The 14045-nt window shown below is 36.9% G+C and overlaps 1 protein-coding gene across 6 annotated transcripts in view; it reads left to right on the forward strand.

The window, feature by feature from the left end:
* Nucleotides 1-685: 685 nt before the first annotated feature.
* The window catches only part of BDP1 (B double prime 1, subunit of RNA polymerase III transcription initiation factor IIIB), an 84464-nt gene continuing 71104 nt past the window's right edge, over nucleotides 686-14045 (forward strand). For 5 of the 6 annotated variants that reach the window (XM_045565828.1, XM_045565831.1, XM_045565832.1 and 2 more), the window contains exons 1-7: nucleotides 723-1169; nucleotides 4540-4819; nucleotides 6469-6578; nucleotides 8480-8539; nucleotides 10502-10630; nucleotides 12179-12312; nucleotides 13229-13323. In XM_045565828.1, the coding sequence (XP_045421784.1) occupies nucleotides 949-1169; nucleotides 4540-4819; nucleotides 6469-6578; nucleotides 8480-8539; nucleotides 10502-10630; nucleotides 12179-12312; nucleotides 13229-13323 (1029 nt within the window). In that variant the 5' untranslated portion in view covers nucleotides 723-948. Of the gene's footprint in view, nucleotides 1170-4539; nucleotides 4820-6468; nucleotides 6579-8479; nucleotides 8540-10501; nucleotides 10631-12178; nucleotides 12313-13228; nucleotides 13324-14045 lie in introns of all 6 variants that reach the window. The other variant, XM_045565829.1, reaches the window with a different exon arrangement.

The raw sequence follows: 14045 nt of genomic DNA on the forward strand, positions 1-14045 counted from the left end.
GTAATACATTCACATTTAAAAGTACATAGGATTCTAAGAACAAAAGTATAGAGAAAAAAATTTTTTTAAAAAGTACACAAGGGTATAGAGTGAATGGTCTTCCAAGCACGACGTGTTTTCCAGAAACCCAGTTCCCTCTTAGGAGGTAACCATTATCAATTTCATGCTGTAATTTTTTTTTTTTTTAAGAGACAGGGTCTTGCTATGTTGCCCAGGCTGGTCTGGAACTCCTGGCCTTCAGCAATCCTCCCGCCTCAGCCTCTCAAAGTGCTGGGATCACAGGTGGAGCAACTGTGCCTGGCCATTTCAGAATATTCTAATCTATGTTCTACTCAATTTAGAATTTCTAAGCCCTGGGATACGCTGGTGAGCAAGATGAGGCACTGCTCTCATCTTGTTTAACTCCTCTTCAGGACTTTCTAAAAAACAAATCGACCAGCAAACTTAATGGTTCCCATAAAGGTTTGAGCTGAGGAGCTCACTACCTCTTGTCCTTCTTTTCAACTACTCCTAAAGGCATTTAGAGGAACAGCACAAAAAAAAAATAAAAATAAAAATAAAAATAATCTTCGCATCTTAAGTTCCGGTTCAAAGGTAACGAAGGCTCCGTAGCTTGGTAGTTACCGTGGCTCCTCGGCACCGTGCGTCTGACGTTATTTCGCGGCACCGGGTGATGACGCAAAGCAGTTCCGGCGCCCTCTGAGGGCGGGGTTGCGGGAAGGAGGTAGAAATTTAGCTATTAGTGAGTGTGGCAGGGTCATGAAAAAGCGGCGGCGGCGGGAGAGCGGCGGAAGAGGCGGCGGGGGTGTGAAACTGCGGTAGCTGCCGGCTGGGCTGGTGGTGTGCTTGTGGGGAAGGCGTAGTTCCTAACCCCCTTTCCGGGCAGCAGCCGGGGCTCGGGGCTGAGAGCGGCCGTGGGGCCGCCTCCCCGGGCCCCCTGGCTCCGCCATGTTCCGCAGGGCACGCCTTAGCGTGAAGCCGAATGTCAGGCCTGGTGCAGGCGCCAGGGGCTCCACCGCCCCCACCGCCCCCAGTCTCCAGCGTGGACAGGAGTCTCCCAGGCCTCCGGAGCCTGCGGCTGACTCTGCTTCGAAGCTAGCAGAGCCTATAGATGTACCCGTGGTGGATGTCGGGCGAGCGGAGCCCCAAGAAAAGGCTCCTAGGAGCAGGTAAGAGCTTGCGTAGAGCAGTATTTTCATCTGCCCTCATCCCGGGTCTGTCACCTGGAAGCTGAGCAAATGAACTTTACCATAAGATAGTCTCTGGCTTGCAGTAAGCCTTTCAGTTGAGTCTCCAAACTGCAGTGTGTCCCTGTGACCCGAAGGGTGTGGCATGTGTAGATTTTGTCATGATCTGTAGACTCTCGGAGAGAAGACGGTGTCTTCAAGTGGTGACGGGAGAATCCAGGTATAACAGGTCTAAAGTGAATATCCACACTATTCATTTGAAAATTTAGATTACCATTGTTTTCGTACTTGGCAGAGAAAGTAGCTTTGTCTTTTGAAATATTTATTTTTAAAAGGAGATCAGTATTGCTTTTGTTCTGCTGATTTATGTCAATGGGAAGGAGTTCTGGTTACTTGATTGTGGGTGTGCCTCTTTAACTATGGTGACGGTGTTTCCCGAATGGAGAAGCCTGGCGTTAGTATCACTTACCACGTTTGGATTTAGGACTCTTCTACTTTTCTTTTTTTCTTAAGACACAGAATTTCATTCTGTCGCCCAGGCTCGTGTGTGGTGGCAAGATCATAGCTCACTGTTACATCGAACTCCTGGGCTCAAGGGATCCTACCGCCTCAGCCTCCGGAGTAGCTGAGAATACAGGCCCTAGAGAAAGGTCGCTATGTTTGCCCAAACTGGTCTTGAACTCCTGGCCTCAATCTATCCTCCTGCCTGAGTCTTCTAGAGCGCTGGGGTTACCGGCCTGAGCCACAGTGCTTGGCCACAACTTTTTACTTAATTTAACAATTTAAGTAGACTTTCCAGGCAGAATTTATTCATCTGTAAAATGGGGATAATTTGTTTGGGAGTTCAAGGCCTGGGTAACAAAGCCAGACCCTGCTTCTAAAAAAAAAAAAAAAAAATTACCTGCTTGGAGCATGATTGTGGAGATTAGAGATAATGCATATAAACTATATTGCACAGGACATGACTTTTGCCCACCAAAAGTTATTCATTTTTTAAAAAGGTGATAGGAAACGCCTTTAAGACAAGTCAGGTTAAGAGGGTCTCTGTTTCTATATTATACATATGAAGAAACCAGTAAACAGCCTTGCTAAGTATAGTAAAATGATACATTCTATTTATGCTGTGACAGAAAGGTGAAAAATTTCTATCTTTTTGGCACATTTTCCTCTATTGGCCTGAATTGGCGCTGGCTACAGGGTATTATTATGATAGCTCAGAGTGATGCTTAGTGATTTCCAAGTTTCTTTTTTTTTTTCTTGAGACAGAGTCTCACTTTGTTGCCCGGGCTAGAGTGAGTGCTGCGGCGTCAGCCTAGCTCACAGCAACCTCAAACTCCTTGGCTTAAGCGATCCTCCTGCCTCAGCCTCCCGAGTAGCTGGAACTACAGGCGTGTGCCACCATGCCTGGCTAATTTTTTCTATTTATATTTTTAGTTGTCCAGATAATTTATTTCTATTTTTTTTTTAGTAGAGACGGGGTCTCGCTCAGGCTGTTCTCGAACTCCTGACCTTGAGCGATCCACCCGCCTCGGCCTCCCAGAGTGCTAGGATTACAGGCGCTAGCCACCGCGCCCGGCCCAAGTTTCTTAAATGAAGGTTTCAAAATTTCTACACAAAGTGGAGATACCAGTGCCAGCAGCTCTTAAATTAATAAAAATTTTACAGATTTTGTTAACTATTTAGGAGTATATGATAATTGATCATGTAATAAATTACCCAGAGATTGTAGTCTTGACATTTAAGCTCAAGGATATTTAATTGGGCTGGGCGCAGTGGCTCACACCTGTAATGGTAGCACTCTGGGAGGCCGAGGTGGAAGGATTGCTTAAGCTCAGGAGTTAGAGACCAGCCTGAGCAAGAGCAGGACCCCATCTCTACTAAAAATGGAAAAATTAGCCTGGCGTTGTGGTGTGCGCCTGTAGTCCCAGCTACTCAGGAGGCTGAGGCAGGAGGATATTTAATTGTTTTCTTTTTCTTTTTTTTTTTTTTTTTTCAATTTGACACAGAGTCTTAATCTGTCGCCCATGCTAGAGTGCCATGGCACCAGCCTAGCTCACAGCAACCTCAAACTCCTGACCTCAAGCGTCTTCCTGCCTCAGCCTTCCAAGTAGCCGGGACTAACAGGCGAGCACCACCACACCTGGCTAATTTTTACTATTTTTAGTAGAGAGGGGGTCTCCCTCTTGCTCAGACTGGTCTGGAACTCCTGAGCTCAGGGGATCCTCCCACCCCTGCCTCCCAGAGTGCTAGGATTACAGGCTTATTGTTTTCTTAGTCTTGGTAATTCAGGTAGTATACTTTGTTACTTTGTTTTTTAATCATGTTTTCTTTTTTGTGTGTTGGTCTTTCCTAGTTATGAAGATCTCTAAGGTATATGTTCTTTTGTATGCATTTGGCATAATTGGGTAAAATGCAAATGGTACATGTATCACATTGTTATAAGGGCTGAGATAATTTAAATTGGAGACTTCCTGGAAAGGTTTTTCTATAGGTTAAGGCATTTTCAATTTTTATATAAAATCAGTTGTAAAATATGAAAAAAGTTTTTAATTCTTAACTTATATCACCTCTTTTCTTGATGTAATTTGCTTTAATGCCGTTCCTGAAATATTTACATCTAAGCTGTACCATATCTAATATGTAATTTGGAGTGACTGAGTACTTTTTGTTTTTTTTGGTCTGGTTTTGACTTTGTATTGATTACTTTTTTTGACTGAAGAGTTTATTCTGATGACTGTGTAAGTAGAGTTACACCTGATAAAAGATAAATGATTTCTGCCTCAAACAGAATTTGGTTTGGCCTATGTAGCTAAATGTATATCTTCAAATACTACAATACAAATATTTCAGAGGGTTGAAGTTTTGTGTATTGGATTTGACTGATCTCAGGTTGATAAGTAAAGTAAAATGCCAGTAGTTTAGCCCAGTTTAAGGAGATTTCACTGTGAATTTTAAATTTTATATACAATTCATAAATTTGATTATAAATTATTTTAAAAAAGCAACTCTTGGTTATCTAGTAATTCAAATTAGGCTAATTAAGTTTTGTTCTGTAACAGTTTTTTGTTTGTTTTGAGGGAGCTAAGCATATAATTAATTATATGCTCTAATGTGCTTAGGGACTTGAAGTTTGAAAAAGAGTAATGGTCTTTATTAGGATTTACATATGTTAAAAAGATTTACTAAATGAAATTTTTTTTTGTAATTTCTGTCATAAGTAGCATAAATCTCAAGTGATGGATTTTTTTTTTTAAATAGACTTTACTATTTTGGATGTTTCACCAGGCTACATTTTGAAGCTAGTATGTACAAAAGAAGATTCATGGTACCTTTTTTTTCTTTTAAATTTCAGCAGTGATGGAAAGGCTGGTGATGAGAAAGATGTTGAAGAATCCAGTAAATGTTCCTTTACTGTTTCCCAGAGAAGAAAGCGACTATCAAGTACTTCTAGTCTGGCTAAACCTAGTGTTAGTGTTACTACAGAATCTCATCCCTCATCCACAGTTAACCAAGAAACTCCGCAGCCAAACCCCATTCCAACAAGAGAGAAACAGCCCTGCTCAGATAGATACCGAATATATAAAGCCCAGAAACTGAGGGAAATGTTAAAGGAAGAATTGAGAAAAGAGAAGGTAAGGGAGGAAAATCAGAATTTTGACATTGCCTGCTAGATTTCTGTTTTTATGTTAGTAAGGCATCATTTGGAAGAAAAATAAACATCTGTAGCATTTTTATGGGAGAACAAAACCATATAACATCCCTTATATTAACAGAATATCCCCCTTTGTTAATAGAATGTTTGAGCAACACCATGAACTTAAACTACTTTTTTCATTGATGATAATTTTTACATATTTTATTCATTTATATTTTTCATATTTTTGGTGAAGGCCACAAAGTTTTAAACATGTACACACAGATACACACCCAGACATATTTATAAAATAAATCTTCAATCAGATTTTTCATAAGAAGAAGTCCATGTGATGTGGTATATTTATTTCAATTAAGACAAATGTAGTTGAGCAAAATGAATTGGTATTATTTTCTAAATTGGCAATAAGGAAAATTACAAGTGGGAAAAATTTGTGGTATGCATGTAATAGAGTCCATGTGTTTTTTTAATCTTGAAGAACTATTTTTTTTTTTTCTTTAAGAGCAGTGTAACAGTAGTGAAGCTTGCTGGCCCTGGAGTTAGATAGTTAAAGTTTGAATCTTAACTTTATCCCTTACTAGCTATGTGACCTTGGACAATTTAATTAATCTATGTCTATTCCTCATCTGTAAAATAGGACAAGTAACAGTACAAGTTGAGCATCCCTAATCTGAAAATCTGAAATGCTCCAAAATCTGAAACTTTTTGAATGCTGGTATCATGCTCAAAGAAAATGCTCATTGGAGCATTTTGGATTTTGGACTTTCAGATTAGGGATGTTCGACTCGTATGTATTCTGCAAATATTTCAAAGTCCAAAGAAATCTCAAATCTGAAACACTTCCTGTTCCAAACATTTGAGATAAGGAATACTCAGCCTGTATCTACCTCATTGGAGGGTTGTGAAGATTAAATGAGTTAATATATGTAAAAGGCTTTTAAACTGGTGTCTTGAAATAGTGCCCAGGCAGTATTTATTTAATAACTGATGTTATACATTATAGAATACCTTTTTTTTTAATTAAAAGGAAGGCATTTTGCTTGGTGCTTTATGTTTGTTATTTAATTCTTTCAACTATGCGAGGTAAATATGACTGTTTTACACAGGAGTAAACAAGCTCAAATATATTATTTGCTTTGTGTCAAATTTAAGTTCAGGATATGGGATTTCAATTCATATCCTCTAAAATCTATGCCTCTAAAAATGTAAACTCCTAAAATGTTCTGTGTTTTATAGAATCTGCTTAATTAGATTTATTTTGGGGAATTAACATTTGCTTCAAGAATTCTATACAATACACAGAATCTTAGTTCACTACACGGTAAACAAAAGCTATGTACATATAATTCTCAGTAAGCTATTTAGGATTTAGTTAGAAGGCATCTTAAGCATGATTTTATACATTGAGGTTTTATCTAGTCCTAGACACCTTAATTTTTAAAAACTAAAAACTATTAAGGGTAATGTACTACACTTTAATATTCAGTTTATAAAATTATATAATTGGGGTAAGAATAATATTAAAGCACTTGCAACAAATGTAACAGAGGATTGTATATTTGAATATAGTACATCTGAAATTCTTCTATATAAAATAAAAGTGGATCTGTGTGTTTGTGTATATAGAAACAATGGAAAAACAAATATGCTATAAATGAAAGTCAGAGGCCACCAGATCGTTCAAAAATGACTATGAGAGACTTCATATATTATCTGCCAGATAACAATCCAATGAGGTAAGTAAAATTTGTTTTACTTTCTTTGGGTATGTGGTGATTTAACTCTCACTTTTAGAGTACTAGTTCATGTTTTCTGAAAGTTTGTTGACAAAATTTGTAACACGTGATGTCCTTTTAGATAGAATTTTTTTTTTCCTGTGAAGATCCCAAAAGTATAGATAGAATTTTCTTTTTTTTAATTTAAATTAAAATTTTTTAAATTTTTATTTCAGGATATTGTGAGGGTACAAACATTTTGGTTACGTTTTATGTCTTTGCCTCACCCAGGCAAGGGTTAGAGGCATGCCCTTCCCCTCTACAGTGCTCACCGCATCCATTAGTTGTGAGTTTACTCCCCGCCCCCCCCCCCCCCAACTTCCTAATCCCTGGAGAATATTACTACCATGTGAGCACCTTGGTGTTGATCAGTAAGTGCCAATTTGATGCTGAGTCCATGTGGAGCCTATTCTTCTGATCTTGTGATACCTCACTTCGGATAATGGGCTCAAGCTCTATCCAGGAAAATACAAGAGGCGCTAGGTCACTGTTTTCTTATTATTGAGTAATACTCCATTGTATACATAATACCAAATTTTAATAATCCACTCATGAATTGACGGGCACTTGGGTTGTTTCCACGTCTTTGCAATAGTGAATTGTGCTGCCATAAGCATTCCGGTGCAGATGTCTTTATTATAGAATGTCTTTTGCTCTTTTGGGTAGATGCCTAATAGTGTTATCGCTGGATCAAATGGTATTTCTATCTTTAGCTCTTTAAGGTATCTCCAAATTCTTTTCCACAGAGATTGCACTAATTTGCAGTCCCATAGATAGAATTTTCTAACAAAAATTAGTGGTATTTCAAGTAACTACTTACTGGGGATGGTAAATGATGCCCTTTATCTCTGAGATTAAAAACAAATTTCCTGGTTGGGCATGATGGCTCATGCCTGTAATCCCAGCACTTTGGGAGGCTTAGGTGGGAGGATTGCTTGAGGCCAGGAGTTCCAGACCAGCATGGGCAACATAACGAGACCCTGTTCTACAAAAAAATTTTAAAATTTAGCCAGATGTGGTGGCGTGTACCTATAGTTCCAGCTGCTGGGAGGCTGATTGAGGAGGATCACTTGAGCCCAGGAGTTTGAGGTTGCAGTGAGCTGTGATTGTGCCCCTGCATTCCAGCCTGGGTGACATAGTGAGATCCTGCCTTTTGAAATAAAGTAAATGAATAAATAAAAAGTTTCCTTTGTTATATTAATTACAAAGATAAAACCAGCTAAGCAACTTTTCTTTAATTAATATGGTAATTTCTATCTCTTATATACTGTAACCTGATCTAAAAGAATGATCTAATTTTTATGCCCTATCTCTTGATTAAATATAGTGGCAGTTTAACAAATCCGTCAAGAATAAAGCTTTTTTAATCAAAGTTAGTCTGGGGTCGGGGAGGCAGAAGGTTTGTAATAAATCTTGTTGTGTGGTTGATGATTTAGTAGGTGGTGGTAGGAATTGTGAGTTGTGGCATGTTCTTCAGTGTAGTCCTTTCTCAGGTTTACCAGGACTTTAGCCTGGTTGAAGGAAGGGCCAGAAACCTAGATTTTGAGTTGTTTGACATCTAGGAGTTGGAGACATGCTACCTAGGTTGCTTCATTGCTTGGGACTAGTAGTCTCCCTTCACTGAGGACTTAGGGAGTAAGAGCATTCTCTACTTAGGGCCTACCACGTTATTTTTACTTGATGACAAGTTTTTGACTGAAAATTGATTGTTGGGCTGCACCATCATTAATGAAGTGCTATGGTATATTATTAAAAAAAAAACCACAGTAGTTAGAATGATTTCCTTCTTGCCTACAGGTAGAATCGACAAGATGTAAATTAATAATTCATATTATAAGTATTCTGTTATTTATGTTTAATAGTTCTTCACTGGAACAAGAAAAGAAAACAGAAAAATTATTGACTGCAGTCCAGACAAGAGAGTAAGCATCTTATTTTTTAAAAATATATTCTGTTATGGCTACATTAAAAAAAAATGAAATCAAGCTGAGCACAGTGGCTCACACGTGTAATCTCAGCCCTTTGGGAGGCTGAGGTGGGAGGATCACTTGAGGCCAGGAGTTGATGACCAGCCTGGGCAACGCAGCAAGACCCTATCTCTAAAAAAAAAAAAATTAAAAAGAAAAATTAGCCAAGTGTGGTGGTGTGTGCCTATATAATCCCAGCAACTCAGGAGGCTGAGGTGAGAGTATCACTTGAGCTCAGGAATTTGATGCTGCAATGAGCTACAATCACCCCACTTCATTCCCTCCTGAGCAACAGAATGAGACCCTGTCTCAAAAAAAAAAAAAAAGGAGAGAGAGATACAAATGGTGCTCCCTGTTATAGTCAAATTACATTTAATTGAATTTTTAAAATATTCTCACTTAACAAGAATAAAAGTTACTGCCCTATTTAAATCAGTATAAAAACCCTACACTATTTGTGTATTATGTATATATAACTGACCAGTATTATGATTTTAAATTAAAGCTTTTAGAATTAAGAATGCTTTGTTTTGTCTTAGAATAATGATATATTCACATGGTACAAAATTTGAGAGGACCAAAAGTGAATACTGAGAAGTATTCTGATTCATTTTCTGCCATCTACTTCCCCTCTCTGGAGTGAACAAATATTACCAATGTTTTAATGTATCATTCCAGTTCTAGTCTATGCATATCCAACCAAACGTGTATATCTTTTTTCTTTTCCTTTTTTTTTAAGCAAGAAGTTAGCATGCTTTATACATTGTCTTGCAACACCTTTAGCTTTGATGCCACTAGATGTAGTCTATTTTTTGTACAAGCTCCATTTTGTCTGCCATGTTTATAACTGTCATATGTTAGCTTACTCCCAAGAAATCTCACCAGGAGACCTTTTATAATAGCAAGTTATTTTAGCTTTGTAATTCAAAGTGGGAGACTGTGGAAAATGATCAGAAATGTTGGGAGTTCTCTAGTTGTCACTTCAAGGGTTCATTAATGTTCACTGTTTGCCTAAGGTCTATATTGCTTTAAAGCAGAGTGCTGAAGCTTTAAAAATAATAGGTTATGTTTTACAGGCTTATAGGTTATGTTTGCTTCAATAAAACCTTAAGGAGGCCAGGTGCGATGGCTCATGGAGGCTGAGGGGCGGATTGCTTGAGTCTAGGAGTTCGAGACCAGCCTGGGCAACACAGTGAGACCCAATCTCTAAAAAAAAAAAAATTTAAAAGTAAAAATTAGCTAAGTGTGGTGGTGTGTGCCCGTAGTCCCAGTTACTTGGGAGGCTGAGGCAGGAGGACTACTTGAGCCTGAGTTTGAGGTTGCAGTATGCCATGATTGTGCCACTGTATTCTATCCTGGGCAACAGAGCAAAACACTGTTTCAACAAAAAACAAAAAAACCCTAAGGAGACAGTGTAGTAGAATGGAAAGCGGATGAGATCTGGAGTCAGTATTTGAAAGACTGTGTTTGACTTTTTGCCCTTACTGTTGTATAATCTAGAGTAAAAGTTATTTATCTTCTCTAAGACTCAAACGGGTATGAAAATATTAACCCTGAAGGGTTGTTTTGAAGAGTAAATAAAATTATCTGGATACCAGTGCTGTACAACTGTAAGGATTATTATTGTTAATTCCATAATAATTGGATGGATATACTCTGAAATTATCTTGAGATAGAAGAGATGAGCATTTATTTCTCTTTATTTTAAAAGAATAAAGGCTTTTAATTAAATGCTTCAAGATAAAACTTGAGAAAATCCTATAATCATGTCCTTAACACATAGTATTTTCAGTTAGGTTATGGGGGAATTTGGAAATAGCTAGAATGTTGAATTTGTACTAATTTATTTTGAAGTTTATGGGATTCAGGAAACACTTCTCATGACTACATGAATTAACGTATCTTTACATTTGGTAGGCAAGAAGGTAAGAGTACTCCTGATGCTGAAGATAATGAAGCATTGGAAGAAGAGACAGATGATGGGCCATTGCTGGTTCCTCGAGTAAAAGTGGCAGAAGATGGTTCCATTATTTTGGATGAAGAAAGGTAGGGTAAGAAAAAGAGAGATTGTGGTTTCATGAGAAGAAATATACTTGTCTAGTGAGAGAGATCCTGTGTCTGCATTTGTCATTGTCACTCAGTAGATGCTGATGTTTATATTTGCTTAATGAACATTGTAAATAGAAAAGTAGGTTAGATTAATATATAATTTTTAACAGTTTTTATAATACTGTGTTTTGTATGAGAAGATGGTACTGCTTGCCCTGTCATCCATTAACCTAACACCATTGTTTTACTAACTTTACTAGTAATTGGGTTGAGCTTAACTGAACTAACTACATGCTGTCTTCCACTGAAGATAGGTTTCTAAGATCGACTCAGTCTTGAAGTCAATGTTCAAGTTTTCATATTATCAACTAATACCATATCTTGGTGTGTGTTCATAACTAATGGATATGCAATGAAACATAGGTTTAACATATTTTATGATCCTTACCATGGTGAGGTTTGATTCACCTGGTTAAATTTCTCACATCTGGCATTGTGGAATTTAATTGTCTTAAGTGTATTTTTCTCAAAGAGGATGTATTAGTAAGTACATAAGAAAGAGGAATGGAAAATCTTTTGACAGTTTAATGAACATTTTTATAGCATTTACATTCTATGTCAATTAAACATAAGTGTAATACTGCTAAGGTAAAACTAGTTGTTTTTGCAAGCTGTTTTCCATTAATTTGTGATGATTTTACTGGTCATTAAGTAGTTAAAAGCATATTTAACTGCTTTGTCTGCAGGAATATAAAATATAAATATAAAATGCTTATATTTCTCATTATTTCCTTTGGGCCTAGTACGGTAATATATATTGAATAGAGGAGGCATGCAAAGTCAATAAAACAAATATTTTTTTAGGTGGCCCAAAGATGTTTTTTGTAAATTTATATTGCTGTTACGGATTTTGAAAATAAGTTGGCATTTATTTCTATTCCCTGGGAATCAATATTTTAAGTAAAAATTAACAGATGGCTTAGGAAATACCCATATTTCAAATGTATATTATTATACTTTTGATATGACTGCCATCCTAAATTTCAAAATGCAACTATTTAAATCTCATTTATGACAGGGTTTGGTGGCTGACACCTGTAAGCCTAGCACTTTGGGAGGCTGAGGCAGGAGAATGGCTTGAGGCCAGGAGTTTGAGACCAGCCTGGGCAACATATGGAGACCCTGTCTAAAAAAACAAACAAAAAAAGGCAGGAGGATCACTTGAGGTGAGAAGTTCTAGACCAGCCTGAGCAAGAGCAAGAGCAAGAGCAAGACCCCATCTCTACCAAAAACAGAAAACTTAGCTGGCAGTAGTGGCAAGTGGTGTCATGTGCCTGTAGTCCCAGCTACTCAGGAGGGTGAGGCAGGTGGATCACTTGAGCCCAGCAGTTTGAGGTTGCAGTGAGCTATGATGATGCTACTGCAGTCTAACCCAGGCAACAGAGTAAGATCTAACCTCAAAAAAAAGACCACAAAAAACTCATTTACTGTTTGTTTCATTACTTCTTTTTAGTGTGGATCTATTTGAAAATGTGTTTCTTTCAGTTTAACCGTAGAAGTTTTAAGGACAAAAGGCCCCTGTGTTGTTGAAGAAAATGACCCCATATTTGAGCGTGGTTCTACAACTACATATTCCAGCTTTAGGAAAAACTATTACTCTAAACCATGGTCAAATAAAGGTAACTAATTTTCATTTAAAAGTCTGTAAGTTATTTATTTGAAATGAAGTGAACTTCTGTTTCTGAATTAGATCAGGTCTCCCCTACGTAAATAAAATGCAAACTATCATGTTTTCTCTCCAGCTAATTTTATTGACACCTCTTTCCTGCTTCCTCCATGGAATTGTATTTCTAAGCTTATCTTAGAAATCTTTTTAAGAATTAGCTTTATGGTCATTTTGGCTGGAATCTTTCTCTTTGTAAAATCCGTGTACAAAAAATACCATTTAAGTGAAAATGAATAATATAGTAGTATATTAATAATGATCTACTTCAGATAGGATTGTGTAATGAAGTTTCTAAAGGTTAAAATTAGGCTGTTAAACAAAGTACACAATAGCTATTGCCTACTGGTGCTTATTTACTTTTTATTTTAAAAATAATAATCTGTTTTGGGAAAAAGTTCAAACACAGCTAAAGAATATAGAGTGAAAAGAAAGATTCTATACGTCCCTTCTCGACTTCCCCAATCCTATATATCCTACTGAGGTAACTTCTGTTAATGGTTTCTTGAGTATTTTTCTAGCTACTTTCTTTATGTACTAAGTGCATCTTAGTTGCTCACATAGTGTAATCTTAGACTGGCTATGACTGACGGTTTTCTTTAGGGCACTTTGAATGAGACCAAATAGGCAGAATGTCTTTTTAAAAAATTCCCGCTGCTTTGGTATTAGCGTGAAAAGTTCTCATACTATGTTTTTTTAAAAGAATGTTTAAATAAGGTGGTGTTTTTAGATATTCCATGAGAAATCTTTCTAATAAAATTAAGTACTATCAAATTTATTTTTAAATCTGAATATATACTGATGTAAGATTTCTTTTCTCTGAAATATTGAGAGGTTTAATTTTTGTCATTCTAAATCTTTTATTTTTACAGAAACAGATATGTTTTTTTTAGCCATCAGCATGGTTGGAACTGACTTTTCCATGATTGGACAGCTTTTTCCTCACAGAGCAAGGATAGAAATTAAGGTAAAGTAAACCCATCATATTTGCTGAATGAAGGGAGACCAAAATTACAAATGTTACTTTTTTTTTTAACCTTTGGTTTAAATCTCAGTCCATCTTTTTTTACTGTTATGTTTTTGTTACATTTGTCCCTCTTTAATGCTTGAAAAGTAATGTGTAATATTTCTCAGTTCTGATATGAGTATGATCTCCTTAATGTTAGTATCATATTTTCTTTATAAATATCTTGTCTACTTCTAAAATGAATTTGAGGTTAGTACCAATAAAGGCACTGAAACTAAGAGAAAAGAAAAGTTAGATAATGAAGAGGGAAGATAAATGTATCTGAATATTTAGGTGTTAAGGATAGCCTTTTTTTTTTTTTTCCCCAGTGTTGTGACTCAAATACTGTAAAGGTAGCTTTTTGAACACAAAATATATTTCTGAATTTCCTAAGGAGGCATAAAGAGAATAATTCTGAGTTACATAGTTCTCATTATCTGATCTAACCATTGCTTTCGTAGACCACCTTAACTCTGGAAACAACCAGTGGCACTATGAAGAAAACTGATACCACTTGCAGCTGTGATATACCTTGAAAGGATGAGCTTTCTCTGTTTTTTAGTTTCTTTGCTGAGGAACTTTGTACAAGTTTCCTGGGTTGGAATGCATTTGAATGCAATAAAACCATGTTGCCATACTGAATTCTGAATTCATAGTGAGATCTTTACTCCACTGTGGGCTTT

Source organism: Lemur catta, chromosome 12, assembly GCF_020740605.2.
Source record: "Lemur catta isolate mLemCat1 chromosome 12, mLemCat1.pri, whole genome shotgun sequence".
NCBI classification, from domain to species: domain Eukaryota; kingdom Metazoa; phylum Chordata; class Mammalia; order Primates; family Lemuridae; genus Lemur; species Lemur catta.